Consider the following 16,035-nt stretch of genomic DNA (forward strand, 5'->3'; position numbering starts at 1 on the left):
AAGTTTGGATTCAGAACAGTTAGTCTTCCGGGCCTCCTGAATGAAAGCTTTGTAAACTAGGAAGTTAAGGGTGGCCGTGTTCCACCACAGGTGCGGAGAAAGGCACAAAAGACCCGTCTGCCTTCATTCTTTGACTGATAAACATTTACAGATTGTGTGTAAATGGCAGGTACTCTGCAAGGTGCTTGGGTCTCCAATGATAAACACAGCATATATGGTTCCTCTCCTTGTGGATCCTATAAACATTTGAAAAAGATTGCTAGTTTAGTGAATAATTGATTACAAATTTTGATAAATGCAATGGAGAGAAGGAACAGGGGCTTTGAAAGAGAATAATGGGTGCATTAAGAATCGATGAAGGTGGGGCACCTGGGTGGTTCAGTGGGTTAAGCCTCTGCCTTCAGCTCAGGTCATGATCTCAGGGTCCTGGAATCAAGCCCCGCATAGGGCTCTCTGCTCAGCAGGGAGCCTGCTTCCTCCTCTCTCTCTGCCTGCCTCTCTGCCTACTTGTGATCTCTGTCTGTCAAATAAATAAATAAAATCTTAAAAAAAAAAAAAAAGAATCGATGAAGGCCTGAGTAAGTGACATTTAAGCCGAGGTGAAGAGTAAGGTGTTAGAACATTCCTGGTAGAGGAAACATTCCCTGTTGATACATACCAGATATATTTATTGAATGCATACCTAGTAGCATTCTATGCTACTAGGTATGCATTCAATAAATATATCTTCAGCTGAAAAATTATCATGCATTATAAGAAAACCAGACACAGAAGTCCTATTAGTTGGTTGCCCTAGATGTTTGGCCATAAAAGGTTTATGTGAAGCTGTATTTTTTAGGGCACATAAGCTTGGGGCTATACTGCAGCAGTCACAAAAGAGTATTTATCTGACTTTACCCTTGAGGTCCCTGAATGGACTCTGATTCCAGCCATTTCTTCCCGAATATTAATGAAGGCCTCTAGGGTGGGTCTCATGCATGCTGTGTATGTTGCTAAACTACCATAGGCTTGCATCATTTATTTTTCTCTAAGTGCCTATAGCTGTGAGGATGCTGTTATTCTCACTTCTTGTCTTTGATGCCTGATGAAGGTGTCCCTGCTGCTAATTTTTACTGATGCTGCCTTGAGGTTGCCGGTGCCGACTCCTAGGGGCAATGTTGTCTGTACTGAGCGTGCTACCTTCAGAAATTACGTTCACAAATGCTGGTTATGGCTTCTGTTCTCAACCATTAAATGGGTAATCGATCCACACCCAGGAGTTCTTAACCTAGGCTCTATGGATGGGCTTCAGAAATTCTGGAAACCCTTTGATTTGTATCTATATTGTGGGGCATGGGAGCATTTGATGGTGGAGGAGGAAGGGAGGAAGGTTATACATTTTTAAGATTTTCCAAGGATGTTCCTTACCTCTAGAGATTAGGAATTACTCTGTTACAACAAGAGGAGGAGAACTGGAAGCCATTCCAAGGCCAGCACTGTGCTTTACGGAGAATAGCCTTTCCCTTCAATGTTTGTATCATCATGGAACCAGACCTGCTCACCATGTCTTAGGATGAGTTACTTCCTCAGTTCCGCAGTTCCTTGATTCCTTGATTCTCATGTAAGGAGATTCTTTACATTTTCCACCAGACCTCTCAATAAGATGTATATAGGCTTAAATCCCAAGATGAACGCAGCTCAGTCTCAAACTGGTATTCCAGCTTCATCTTTATAACATAAATGACACGAATAACCTCCATGCATATCAGAACAATATTTTTGTCTGCATAAATATATATGTATGTACGGTTGACACTTGAACAACATGGGGATTATCCATGTTGAAAATCCATGTATAATTTTTGACTCTCCCAAAACTTAACTACTAATAGTCAATTGTTGACCAGAAGTCTCACTGATAACATGAATAATTGATTAATACATATTTTGTGTGTTACATGTATCATTTACTGTATCCTCACAATAAAGTAAGCTAGAGATAAGAAAATCATAAGGAAGAGAAAAAACATTTACAGGACTATACTGTTGTTACTTACGGGAAAAAATTGGTGTGTAAGTGGACCCAGGCAGTTCCAACCCATGTTGTTCAAGGGTCAATATACTTTTTTTTTTTTTAAAGATTTTATTTATTTGACGGACAGAGATCACAAGTAGGCAGAGAGGCAGGCAGGGAGAGAGGAGGAAGCAGGCTCCCTGCGGAGCAGAGAGCCTGATGCGGGGCTTGATCCCAGGACCCTGGGATCACGACCCAAGCTGAAGGCAGAGGCTTTAACCCACTGAGCCATCCAGGCACCCCCAATATACTTTTTAAATGAAAAAATTGGCAGTCTTCTAGTTCTTAAAAGTGGAAAGGGAGATTTTCTTTTCTTCTTTTCTTTCACTTATTTGGGGGAAATACTTAAGAAGTCTACTTTCTTAATTTATTTTTAGTTATTACTTTTTACTTTCAATCATATTTTTCTCTGCAATTATTTTCGCTCAGATGAACTTGATTTTATTTTTACCCTTGATCTCTTTTTTCACCTTCCTTTTTTTTTGCTCATTCTCATTTAGACATTAATTGTCAAAAACTCATTTCACGTTCTCCCTTCAATGTGGTTATATATTTCGAACTTCACAGAGTGGTCAAATTCCTGCAATTAATTGCTTGCATGGGTTCTGCATCCCTGAATCTCAGTGCAAATGATCTGGATGACTGATCATTCTTTAGCTATAAACATGCTTTGGAAATATGCTTTGGAAAACTAATTTCTAAAGCATTTCAGTTTCCTTGCTTTAGCCTTCATAATTTGTCATGGAAACAGTGAAGAACTGTTGGTGCTTATTTCTGGCAGGATGAGTTTGAAAAAGCACCTTGGAGAGAATACGACTTCCCTCTGGAAGCTTGAAAGTAACGAGTTACAAATGAATGAATCTTCTATTTTCTTTATGGAAAAACTGAAAAGTTGTTTCAAGCTGTGCTTATGTTAGATTTGGCATCACACTGAGTGTATCGCACGCAGATACTGCAGAAGAAATCCTGTTGTGAAATTAGATGAAAAACAGTGGTAAACTGAATTTCACTTAAGTGAGTATTTTTACTATTTAAATTTTGTTTCTGCCTGGTATTTGGATAAATATACTTCGGAGCTCTTCCAGAAATGTAATAGAAGACCAAAAAAAATCACAACATAGCAACGCAGACATGGAGACTGCGGTTGAGGTGTTTGAGACTTCCTGGGAGTAAAACAAATTACATTTTTCCACTTGATCTTGCTATTCCACACAGAACTGGTAAACACAAAACCCTTAATTTTATTTCAGCAGCCTCAGAATTTGGGGTCCAGTTTCTTTAGACCTCGGAGAGTTCTGAATGCAAAAAAAAAAAAAAAAAAAAAAAAAAGAAACAAGCTAACGCTCACTTTCCCCCTTTAATCCGACGTCATTCACCTCTGGTTACCACTTCTGAGATACCAGGCAGTAAATTCTTACTTCTGGAGACTCAATGACGTCTGTCCACATGGGCACACCCTTCTGTGAACACCCCTCCAGCTTTCTATTTCTCTTTACTCTTTACCTGTTTCTTCTCTGCAACACCTAAAATGTTCACAAGATATTCTCCTCACTGGATGACCCAGGGGAGCAGTGTGCAGACAGCGATCGTGTTACCCTGGGAACCTCCGCCTACGTACCGTCAGGCTGCTCAGCCAGCCTGGAGGCTGCGCGACACCCGGGAACGTCGCCATGGCAACAGCGCGGCGCGCTCACCGGGATCTGGAGGAACGAGTACGGAAGTCCCGCCTCCGAATTGCCGGGAGCGTCGCCATGGCAACGGCGCCGCGCGCAAGTCGCGAGCGGCGGGGTGGGAAGGGGGCGGGGAATGAGGGCGCGGAAGTCCCCGCCCCTGGGCTGCTAGGGCGGCGGCGGCCGCGACGGCCCGCAAGGATTTGAAACCGTTTTTTCTGTGGCGGAGGTGGCGGCGGCGGCGCGGCCGAGCGGAAAGCTTGCATGTAGGGGCGCCAGGTTCTCGATTTCCCGAATTTCCCCGCCCCGCCCCTACACCCGGGTTCTGGAGTGGAATTTTGCGCGGGAGGGCGGCCGCCCCTCCCGTGCGGGCCCGTTCGGGGAGGGGCGTCGCCCCGAAGGCCCCGGGCCCGTTCGCCAGGCCTGTGGGGCGCGCGCCCGGCTGAGGGGTGGGTGTGTGGGGGGGTTGAGGGTGAGGGTGGGGGTGGGGCGTCTGGGCGCCGACCGCTGCGATTCCACTTGGGGGTGAAACCCAGTCCCGGAAAGTTCTGGGTAAAGTTTGCCTGATGGATGGAGCGGGTCCGCAGGACGCGGTCCCGAGGTCGGACCGCAAGGTTGGTGCTGGGGAGGAGAAATCTGTGTCCTGCACAGGGCAGGGGAGCGGCCGAGGCCTCGCGGGCTCGCAGCCCCCCGCCCCGCACCCGCTGGCCGCTCAGACAGGGGAGGTTCCTCCCGGGACAGGATGGCCGACCCCGGAGTTAGGGCCGGATCGGTGTGCTGGCTCCCGTGTGGGCGACCGTCCCGACGCCCGAGCCCTCGGAATGGCCTGGCCCAGCGCCACGGCGTGCGTGCGGGGGACACCGAGTGTCCCCGAGGTCCGGGGTTCAGGAGAACAGCACGGGTGCAGACGAACAGCTTTTGTTCTGATCCTTGTGTGGCTGTTTTAGCATTTGTCCTTTATATTCAAAGATGAGTAAAAATAAGGCACAGAAGGCGAACGGAATGACAGGGGCCTCTGGGTAGTGGCCAGGCTGCAGCCTGGCGCGCACGACGGCGGGCACACAGTGTCCAGGCCCAGCTGCCACTTTCCGTGGGACTGACTCTAGGGCAGTTACTTAACGGCGCTGAGCCTCGACTTCCTCCCTTGAGAAATGGCCCTGAAAGAGTGCCCGTCTCCCAGGGCGATGACTGGGAACTGTAAAACGCACAGCACACTCCTGGCACCGTCAGTGAAGTCCCAGTCCGTGCTCTGGTAACTGTCCAAGCATCACGTACACCTGTAAAACTTCTGATTTACCGAGGGACGTATTTCAAGTTTTCTGGAATGACTCACCATGCATTTAAAATATGGTTTGAGCAAAACTGATTTTTGCAACTTCCAGGAGTTTGTTTATTGTGTTTGGTCGAGGGCACGATATACGGGAGGTGTATTCTTTGGCAGTGTGGCTGCTTTTCTCCCAAGGTCTTTTAATAGTGGCGGCTTGCATCTGCTTTGCTGACGCCTGTGGAGGCTAAGCACCTTGAGAAGGTCTTAGCCCATTTAATAGGTGTCCGCATATAAATAGGTTTTAAAAAAGTCAATGCCAGTGAGTTAAATAAAAGACATGGTCAAATATAGATTATAACCATAAGCAAGAGTGACCCAACTGAGTTCGTTTTTTGCTTTTAATTTATGTGATTGGTAAGCACATGAGACATACTGAAATACAGTTTTAAGTAGTGATAAAACTTTTTGCCTAGCTGGAACTAAGTAGATAATAGTTTGTTTACAAGATGTAATTTGGGTAGCAAGAATTCCTTGAAGGTTTGAAATGGCAACTTAATTTTTTCCTTTTTGCATTTCTTAATTTTGTTGGCAAATAAATAAGGGATAAAGAGATGCAGATTTTTAGTTTTTTCCTAATAACACATTGATCCTTTATTGAGTTTTTTAAAAAAAGTGTACTCCAGGGGCGCCTGGGTGGCTCAGTGGGTTAAGCCTCTGCCTGCTTCCCCCCTCTCTCTGCCTGCCTCTCTGCCTACTTGTGATCTCTCTCTCTTAAAAAAAAAAAAAAAAAAAGTGTACTTCACTATTGTGTCATTATAGTGATTGCCTTTCTGCTTTTCAAAATATGTCTTTATTAGCTGGAGATGTTGCTGATGTTTATGTAAATGCCCAAGAGGTCAGGTATAATGGATCTGAGAGCTAGGGATTTCAGAATTTTAATCTGAGCTTTGTGCTTAATTTCATGACTTTGAGGAAGCCTTTCAGCTGTTGAGTTTTAGTTTTCCCTAACATTAAACACTAACATCTCCTGTGTGTGTCAGAGGATTTATTGTGAATTAGTGATTATTAGAAATCTTTTTGTTTTAGCTTTATCTATGGGTGTTCTCAGGCAAATGTTTGAGCACCTGGGCAGGCTGCACTGTTTCAGTCTGGGAGTACTCCTAGGCTAGAGTGGTTGAAATTGTGAATTTGGGAGTTTCTGTTTGTCTTTTCATCCATTTGAATAGTTACTTTTTAGCTTTATGATCTAATATCCTGCGGTGGTAACATAGCCCTCTGCTACCAAGTACCTTAGCAGGTGTAATTATATAGGAATGCAGTTAGTTAGTGTAGGAATGCCAGATGACCAACCAAACACCCCCAAGCCAACTAACCAATCAGAAAATGCATTTAAATAAAATTTGACTTAACCAAGTCTTATATTTGAAAATATGTTTCTTCTACTGTGATGCACAAGGTAGGATGACCAGTTATGGTAAATAGAATTAAGGCCATGTACTATTTCTATTCTAGAAGATCTATTTGGTACTTGGAACAGAATCTTCTAAAAAATTATTAGTCTCACTTTAAAGGGGGACATTATTCTGTTTTGTTAGCATTTGTGTACCAGTCAGTTCTTGAGCTTCTAATAAGGTGCCACATAATGTGCCAGGTACCTACTAAGATGTGTAAGTCATGGGCCCTGCCTTCCAGGAACATCTGACAGATGGTGGAAGACATGTAAATAATACACAGAGGTGTACGAAAAATAATGGCACGGTGAATGCCGCTCCACACTTGTGAGCAGTGCACACAGAGAATGGAACACAGGAGCCTGGGCTGAGCGGGGCAGGATTTTCTCAGAAGCACCATTTGGGCTGCATTTTCCTGACTGCGGGCAGAGGGAACCCCCTGTGAAGAGGATGTGGAATCATGCCAGGGCTTGGAGTGTTGCAAGAATGGCGCAGAGGTCACCGGCAGGGATGTGGCCCTTGGCGGGTAGACGAATTAGGCGGCGTGTATGTAAGGAGAGGTGAGGGGTGGGCTCAAATGCAAAGGCACTCGTAGGCCTAGCTTTGGGTTTAGATAGTATGTTGATGCAGTAGGTCAAGAGAGATTTTTAAATAGTGATATGCTTAGCTTTGCACTTAGGGAACTTACTCTGGTACCAGTGACTGAAGTAGGGAAACCAGACGGTGGGGAGGCGGGCTGGAGGAGGGCAAGGGAGTGGAGGGAAGGGCTTTCTCTGGGATAGTGACAGTGAGAAGCGAGACACCAGCAGGTTTTGAGACATTTCTGAGTATTTGTTGATATATTGGCTTGAGGGGGGTTTAGAGAATGGGAACTGTGGAGGGGGTGGAGGCCGTGGGGATGGAAAGTTTGAACCCACGAGGAGGTAACTGATAGGTGATGGAAATACTGGCTTTAGAGACGACAGTGAATGCTTCAGATACAGAAGCAAAGGAGGTAAGGGGGTATTCTGTTCTCTTAGCGGTAAGTCGAGAGGTGGAGGGAAGAGAATTTGGGGTGTCACCACCTGATTATTTTTCCCATGAAGGAGGAGGTACGATTTTTTTAAGAATTGAGAGTGAGGGGAGACAAGAGCAGTTTGAGGGGTTTTTGTGCAGCTTTTAAGCTGCTTTATGGAGGAGGAAATAGGGAAAGACACGTGAGGGCTCAGGTAAGGTGGGAAGCTGTCTGACTGCAGGCAGCGCCATCTTTCTCCATCAGACCCTTCGTGAGGGAACGGAGGAGGGCATCGTGGGAGCGCAGTCTTGCTGAGGGAAGTGTACATATTTCTAACTTAAGGGATTTCATCAAAACCTATTGACTTTTGGGATTCACCTTCTTATAGGTAGTGTTTTTCTTGCTAATTTGGAAGAAATGCTAAAGGACTAATGTTAAGTTTTTTTGAGGGGAATTAAAAATTTTGAATTTATGTACAGTTAAAAATCACTTTTTTGGTATACAGTTCACTGAACTTCTACACATGCATAGAATAGGGTCTTATAACCTCCTGTGCGGCAGTATGCAGAACAATTTCCAACACCCAGCTACTTCCCTTGTGCCACTTCTTTGTATTCAGACTGTCCCCCAACTGCTAACCCTTGTGAACCGCTGATCTGTTCTCTATACTCATACTGTTCACCTTTTCTAGAATGTCCTACACATGGATAGCTAGAGTATGTAGCCCCTTGAGGATGGTTTCTTTCGCTCAGCGTAATACATTTGAGGGTTATCCATGCCCTGTATGTTAGTTCGTAGCTTTCTGTTGCTGAGCCCTCCCTTCCTTGTGCGGATACACCGTAGTTTGTTTATTTCCCAGGTGAGGGACATTCAGATTGTTTCCTGTGTTTGGTGATGACCCAAGAACAAAGCTGCTACAAGCCTTATATTCAGGTTTTTGTGTGATTATAGACGCTGTTTTCACTTGAGTAAATACCCAAGAGTGGGATTTCTGGGTCGTATATGGTAAGGGTTTGTTGGACTGTGTAAGAAACTGCTTAATTGTTTTCCAGTGTGGCTGTGCCATTTTGCATTCCTCCCAGAAGTTCGTGAGAGTTCTTGTTCTGTGTTCTCACCAGCATTTGGTATCGTTTTTTGGTATTTTTTATTTTAGCTGTCGTAATAGGTAGAGTGAGATCTTGTTGTGATTTTAATTTGCATATCCCTAATGATTAATGACACTGAGCATCTTTTCACGTGTTTAGTTGTCATTTGCATATTTTCTTTGGCAAAGGGACTCTTTTTTTTTCCTATTTATTTTTGTTGGTTTTTTTCCCTTATGATTGAGTTTTGAGAGTTCTTTGTGTGTTTTTCATATAAATCCCTTATGAGATATATGATTTACAAATATTTTCTCCCAGTCTGTGGCTTATCTTTTTAATCCCTTAATGGAGTACTTTGCAGAGCAGAAGTTTTTTATTTTGGTGAAGGTCAATACAATAATTTTTCTTTCATGGGGAGTGCTTTTGGTTGTCATATCTGAGAAATTCTTGTCTAATCCAAGGTCATGAAGATTTTCTCCTATGTTTTCTTCTAAGAGTATTATAGTTTTACATTTTACACTTTAGGTCTTTGATTTCTTTTAATTTTTGTATACAATGTAAGGTCTATGTCGAGATTTATTTCCTTTCATATGGATGTCCAATTATTACAGTGTATTTGTTATAAAAACTGTCATTTCTCCATGAATTGCATTTTTGTCAAATACTAGCTGTCCATACTTGCATTGGTCAATTTCTGAACTCTAGTTGGCCTGTGAGCCTGTGTGTCTTATACTCTCACCAGTACCACATTGTCTTGATTCCTTAGCTTGATAGCACATCTTAAGATCAGATAATTAAGTTCTCCAACTGTGGTTTTTTTTTTCAGAATTGTTTTTGATATTCTAGTTCTTTTACATTTCTATATAAATTTTAGAACCAGCTTATACACATTTACAAAGAATACTGCTGGAATTTTGACTAGGACTGCAATATATCTATAGGTCAATTTGGGGATATTTAACACTATTTAACAGTAATGAGTTTTTCTTTATCTCTTTCATTAGAGTTGTGTAGTTCTCAGCAGACAGATCTTAATATTTTAATTTTAAATCTTTTACAGACTGAATTATGGAAATCGGAAGTGAAGAAGAAAAATGGGAGAAGCTGGATGCAGAATTTGATCACTTTGTGGTAGATATGAAGCCCTTTGTTCTAAAATTACCCCATAGGTCAGGTAAGATTATGATTGCAAACCAGATTTTTTTTTATATTATAAACCAGATTAATTTTTCTTTATATTATTTTTTCAAACCAGTGAATTATCACAATGAAGATAATGCTTAAGTTCTTTTTTCTTTCTTTTTTTTAGGGAAAGATTTATTTATTAGAGAGTGAGTGTGTGCATGTGAGCAAGGGAAAAGGGAGAAGGAGAGAGAGAATCTAAAGCAGACTCCTTGCCGAGCGCAGAGCCCGATCTGGAGCTCGATCTCACCATCCTGAGATCATGATCTGAGTTGAAATCAAGAGCTGGATGCTCAACCGACTGAGCCACCTAGGCGCCCCCAAAGGCTAAATTTCTTTAAGCACAGTTTCATGTTAAGCTGATATAGAATTGTGCGCTTTGAGCTATTCAAGGGTACATAGAAATTTAGTGATAATATCCTAGCAAACTGTGGGAAGATCTAGTAAACTAGATCTGTAAACTGTGGAAGGAGTGTGATATCACTCTCAGACATCGTGAGCTGAAAGCCCGTGGATCTCTAACGTTAGCTACAGCTGTTTCTTCCTGCATCTTTTTCTCCCTGAAGTGCTTCCTCTTTCAGGAGCCTACTACTATCCATTTATTCTCTGACAGTTTTATTTATCAAAGCAGAAAAAAAAAGTCTATTGATCTTGAATGCTTATTGGTTGACTGAATGAAATCAATTATGAACGAGTTTTTTTTGCTATCTTGTCTGTACTTCCTGGCCTGTTTAATAATGGGATGAGAGTCTTTGTATCAACTCAAAGACTTTCAGATGACTTAGGCATCAGAGAACAATTGGAGAGAGTTTGGGGGGCCAGGATGATTCTCTAAGCCATTGTAGGCTATAAAGGTTAATGTGATTTGTTAGTGGGGAATAGCGCCAAGATACTCTGGCTTTTACCCGTGTTTTGTCCAAATTCCTTGTTTCCCTGAGGTGTATAAGTAAAGTCCATGTTCAAAATGAGGAAGCAACTCCATATTAGATATTTGTTCCAGGGGTCTGCACTGGGACAAGGGAGTGTAGTATATGAGTTATACATTCTGTGGTCACCTTCTATTCTGGGTCTGTGGCCTTTTTTAGTTAGGATAGCTTGGCATGGTCTTCCTTCTAAGCTTCTTTCTCTGCTCTCTTCTTTTGCCTCATCAGACTGTAACCTCTTCTTTCTCCCTCTGCTAGTCTTTAAGATGCATATTTCATGTCCTGTGGCTCAGTCATGTTAATTTGTATTGTTTGTATATTATTTGATTAATTGTATTTCTATTTCATGATATCTATACTGTGTTCTTTTCTGATATTTCCTATCTTTTTTTGGTCTTTTCTATTCTATTCTTTTGTATTTCTATTTGTATTCTTTTCTATTTCATGATATCTGTACTGTGTACTGTGTTCTTTTCTGATATTTACTACCTTTTTTTTGTCTTAGATCTGCTGATTTGGACAAATTTGTATTAAAGTCTCTCATATTTCATTTTTTAAAAAATATATTTTTAAAGATTTTATTTATTTGTTTGACAGAGAGAGAGATCACAGTAGGCAGAGAGGCAGACAGAGAGAGAGAGAAGAGGGAAGCAGGCTCCCTGCTGAGCAGAGAGCCTGACGCGAGGCTCGATCCCAGGACCCTGAGATCATGACCTGAGCCGAAGGCAGAGGCTTAACCCACTGAGCTACTCAGGCACCCCTTCATTTTCTTTTAAAAATGGATGTTAGGTCATATGATTGGATTAATTGTAATCTTTGGTTCATGACTCATTGTCAGTATTGGTATATCCTGCCCTTTATTTAATTAATTAATTCATAATGAATGTTCCAGAACTCACATCCCAATCAAGAGCTGTAATAATGATGATAATTTATATCTTCTTATAGCTAAATGCTACTTAACAATAATGGCTCTCCCGAGTACTTTAAGTAAAGAATTCTTTTCATGGACTAAATTGTACTAAATTCTGGCCATTAGGTTATTATATAGATTTCAGTTTGCAACAAGGCATATAGAAAATACGTAATTTGAAAAAAGTATTTTCTTAAGCTTATCAGTTTCACTTTTTTCCCCCCTCAAAATACACCAGGCATTTCACGAAGTTTGCTTTGTGATTATATAATTTTCAAAGCTAAAAATACAAAAGGTGTTTAAAGGTTAGCCCTCATACCTGTAAGTGATAAATCTGGTATAAGCAAAGTAGTAAATCCGGCCTTAGTGATTTTTGTAGGTAAAACAGTAAATGAATATGACCTTTAGAAATAAGAGATTAAAGCAGAGTTATGATTTATGTTAGATATATAATCCTTAAATTGAGTTAAACTGATAAAAGATTAATCTCAAAATAGTTTTCATGAGACAGGAACATAATTCTGTGTAGTGGTCAGATAAGGTAGTCAATAGGTTATTATATGTGGATTATATGTGTATTTTTAAAGTAGTTTTTAAAGGGATAATTATTTTGCTAACTTACATGTTGATAGCCCTCAATTATTTTTAGAGAGGTTAAAAGAAAACCCTCAATTGATCAACTACAAATCTGAAATTTATCAGCTTAGTAAATAAAACATTTGAGATAGAATTTTAGGGTAAGTTTAAAATGCTTAAATAAGATTGCATTTCAACTCTCCTTTGGTTTGTATAATTAGAATTATAGAAAGATTTTTCAGCCCAGCTAAAATTATCTTAGAGATGTTTTTATAGCATAATTTTATCTCAGAAATTATTCAATAGCGATCAGAGATTTTATTTTTGAGAACATATTTCTTTGCATTTGTCTTGCCTGATCACTATTTAACCGAAAAAGTTAAACTTTTCAGGGGTTGGCAAACCATAGCCTCCCAGGGCCAAATCCAGCTTGCTGTCTTTTCTCTAAAGTTTTATTAGAAAATACTGCTGCCCATTTGATTACATGTGGCATGGGGCTGCTTTCATGTTACGGTGGCAGAGTCAAGTAGTCATGTCAGAGACCGGCTGGCCAGCACAGCCTAGAATGACTGCCTGGCATTTTACAGACAACGTTTGCCGCCCCTGCTCTAGACCAAAAAAGATGTTTTATAGGCCTTTACTGTTTTATTTTCTGAAAAATCAAGTTTCTAATGGTTCTTACGTATTTCTAGAACGGCAGAGGTGTGCACTTTGGATCAAAAAACTGTGTGAGCCTTCAGGAACAGGTGCAGGGATAATGGGCAGGAAGAATCGGAACCTGTATGCCAAACTGTTACTGCACATGCTGAAGCGGGGAGTGCTCGAAGGCCCCTTTACACACCGACCTGAACCAGGGACACTGAAAACCTTACCTTCATACATGGTAGGTGTCATTGACCAAAAGGTGTCTCAGCTTCATTTCTTTAAAAATGTCAACACATCATCCCAGTTGGGAATGGTTATATTATTGCGTTACAAGTCCTGGGTAATATATGAGTTAAAACTGGTTTTTTTGCTTCCTGATTCACTTTTTCCCCCTTTGAAGAGAAACCAGTTATTGGCCTTATGGGGATTATGCATATTGGTCTAGCCATCCCACCATATTCTCTCGTATTTCTGAAAAACAGAAAGTAAACTTTTTAATATTGAGCCTTAGTTTCCCCACTGGTTTTCACTGGACAACATTAACGATTATTTATGTGTATCAGTGAATTTTAGTTTATTAAGCTTACATACATCATTTAAAATTCATGAGAGGTTAGATTGAGTGACTTTATAATATATATATAATATATTATATATATAATATATATATAATAATATAATATATAATTATATATATTATATATAATATATATAATATATATAATATAATAAAAGGACAATAGTAAGTTGGAGTTTACACTTCATTTAATTTCACTATCAAAATCAGCTGTTACAAAAGTAGTTATAATTATGTTTGATTGGTGAGTTGCCACTGTCTTGATCTTTGTAATCATGAAATATGCCTTGGTTTGTGTGGTGTTTGAATACTTGAGAAACCTGACTTGAGTACTTGGTATTGATAGCTGTTATTAGGATATTTATGTATTTAAAAAAAATAACTTTGGTTAACTTAAACGAAAATGCAGTGAAGAGGCCTACTGCGCACTAGATGATAATTTTGTTGTTCAAGGAGAGATGCCAAAAGTTGTAATGCTGTTTCCAGTTGTATGGTAAAGTAGAGCCGTGTATTTTTCTTCAGATCAGTGGGCTTGGGGGTAGTAGTGAAATTTCCGGTTAATGCAGAGTTTCCTTCAGAAGTGTGTCAGGAAGCTCTGGTCACTTGAAAAGCAATTAGTGGGCCACTGCCATTCTTCTTAAAGACTGAAGGTAGAACCTGGTCTGAAGTACATTCATATGTTGAGATATGGGTATGTTGCATCATGTTTTTCCATTCATACTCATTTCACAGACTCCTTGGAAGGCTTGATTTCACGAATAGTAACAATGAGAAGGCCTAGGGACCCGTCTTGCATCTTCTAGTTAGTTTATGGCCAGAACTAAACTCCAGGTCTTCACCTCTGTTGCTCCTCCTTTACCTTATCGAGGGATTCTTAATTTCTGTTTCTGATTTTTCTGGATGGTGGTTTCTCTGCCCACTGATTTTGTGTGTATGTGCAGAGTAATTAGTGATCACGGAAAGAAATAGAGCACATGATTTAAAAAGAATTTTCTATTTATCTTTTTTTTTTAAACTGGGATTTCTAGTATTCCATTTCATTTTCACTATCAGTTTATTAGCCGTATCTCTCCTTTTTAGTAGTTGCCTTAGGGCTTACAAATTGCATCTTTAAGTTATGGTAATTTACCTTCAAAAATATTATAGCAATTTATGAATTATGGAAGAAGCTTATAAGATTTCCTCTTCCCATTCTTTGTGCCATAAGTTTTCATACATTTCACTCCTACATGTATTTTATTTTTAATTTTAATTCCAGTATAGTTAACACATAGCATTATATTAGTTTCAGATGTACAATATAGTGATTCAACATTCTATACATCACTCAGTGCTCATTGTGATGAGTGTATTCTTTTATTTTTTTCAGGTTTTCTTATTCCCAATTTTATTTTTTTTTGAATTTTATTTTATTTTTCAGTGTTCCAAGATTCATTGTTTCTGCACCACACCCAGTGCTCCGTGCAATACGTGCCCTCCTTAATACCCGCCACCAGGTTCACATATTCCTCCCCCACCACTCCAAAACCTTCAGTTTGTTTCTGAGTCCACAGTCTCTCGTGCTTTGTCTCCCCATCCTATTTCCCCCAATTCACTTTTCCTTTCCGTCTCCTAATGTCCGCCATGTTATTCCTTATGTTCCAGAAGTAAGTGAAACTATATGATAATTGACTCTGTCTGCTTGACTTATTTCACTCAGCATAATCTCCTCCAGTCCCGTCCATGTTGATGCAAAAGTTGGGTATTCATCCTTTCTGATGGAAGCGTAATATTCCATTGTATATATGGACCATATCTTCTTTATCCGTTTGTCTGTTGAAGGGCATCTTGGCTCTTTCCACAGTTTGGTGATTGTGGCCATTGCTGCTATGAACATTGGGGTACATATGGCCCTTCTTTTCACTACATCTGTATCTTTGGGGTAAATACCCAGTAGTGCAATTGCAGGGTCATAGGGTAACTCTATTTTTAATTTCTAAAGGAATCTCCACACTGTTTTCCAAAGTGGCTGCACCAACTTGCATTCCCACCAACAGTGTAAGAGGGTTCGCCTTTCTCCACATCCTTTGTAACACTTGTTGTTTACTGTCCTATTAATTTTGGCCATTTTAACTGGTGTAAGGTGGTATCTCAATGTGGTTTGATTTGAATCTCCCTGATGGCTAATGATGAACATTTTTTTGTGTCTGCTAGCCATTTGTATGTTTTCTTTAGAGAAGTGTCTGTTCATGTCTTCTGCCCATTTTTTGACGTGAATATCTGTTTTTTGAGTGTTGGGTTTGAGGAGTTCTTTATAGATCTTGGATATCAGTCCTTTGTCTGTAGTGTCATTTGCGAATATCTTCTCCCATTCTTTGGGTTGCCTCTTTGTTTTGTTGACTGTTTCCTTTGCTGTGCAGAAGCTTTTTATCTTGATGAAGTCCCAAAAGTTCATTTTTGCTTTTGTTTCCTTTGCCTTTGGAGACATGTCTTGAAAGAAGTTGCTGTGGCCGATGTCGAAGAGGTTACTGCCTATGTTCTCCTCTAGGATTTTGATAGATTTCTGCCTCACATTGAGGTCTTTTATCCATTTTGAGTTTATCTTCGTGTATGGGGTAAGAGAATAGTTGAGTTTCATTCTTCTATACATAGCTGTCTGATTTTCCCAGCTCCGTTTATTGAAGAGACTGTCTTTTTTCCACTGGATATTTTTTCCTGCTTTG

At 40.4% G+C, this 16,035-nt stretch overlaps 1 protein-coding gene across 1 annotated transcript in view; it reads left to right on the forward strand.

The window, feature by feature from the left end:
- The first annotated feature begins 3,881 nt into the window (after window positions 1–3,881).
- Window positions 3,882–16,035, forward strand: part of CEP112 (centrosomal protein 112) — a 416,538-nt gene continuing 404,384 nt past the window's right edge. Inside the window, exons 1-3 of the mRNA XM_080825467.1 lie at window positions 3,882–3,989; window positions 9,578–9,691; window positions 12,804–12,994. Coding sequence (XP_080681593.1) covers window positions 9,586–9,691; window positions 12,804–12,994 — 297 coding nt within the window. The 5' untranslated portion in view covers window positions 3,882–3,989; window positions 9,578–9,585. The remainder of the gene's footprint in view (window positions 3,990–9,577; window positions 9,692–12,803; window positions 12,995–16,035) is intronic.

Source organism: Martes martes (genome assembly GCF_963455335.1).
Source record: "Martes martes genome assembly, chromosome: 16".
NCBI classification, from domain to species: domain Eukaryota; kingdom Metazoa; phylum Chordata; class Mammalia; order Carnivora; family Mustelidae; genus Martes; species Martes martes.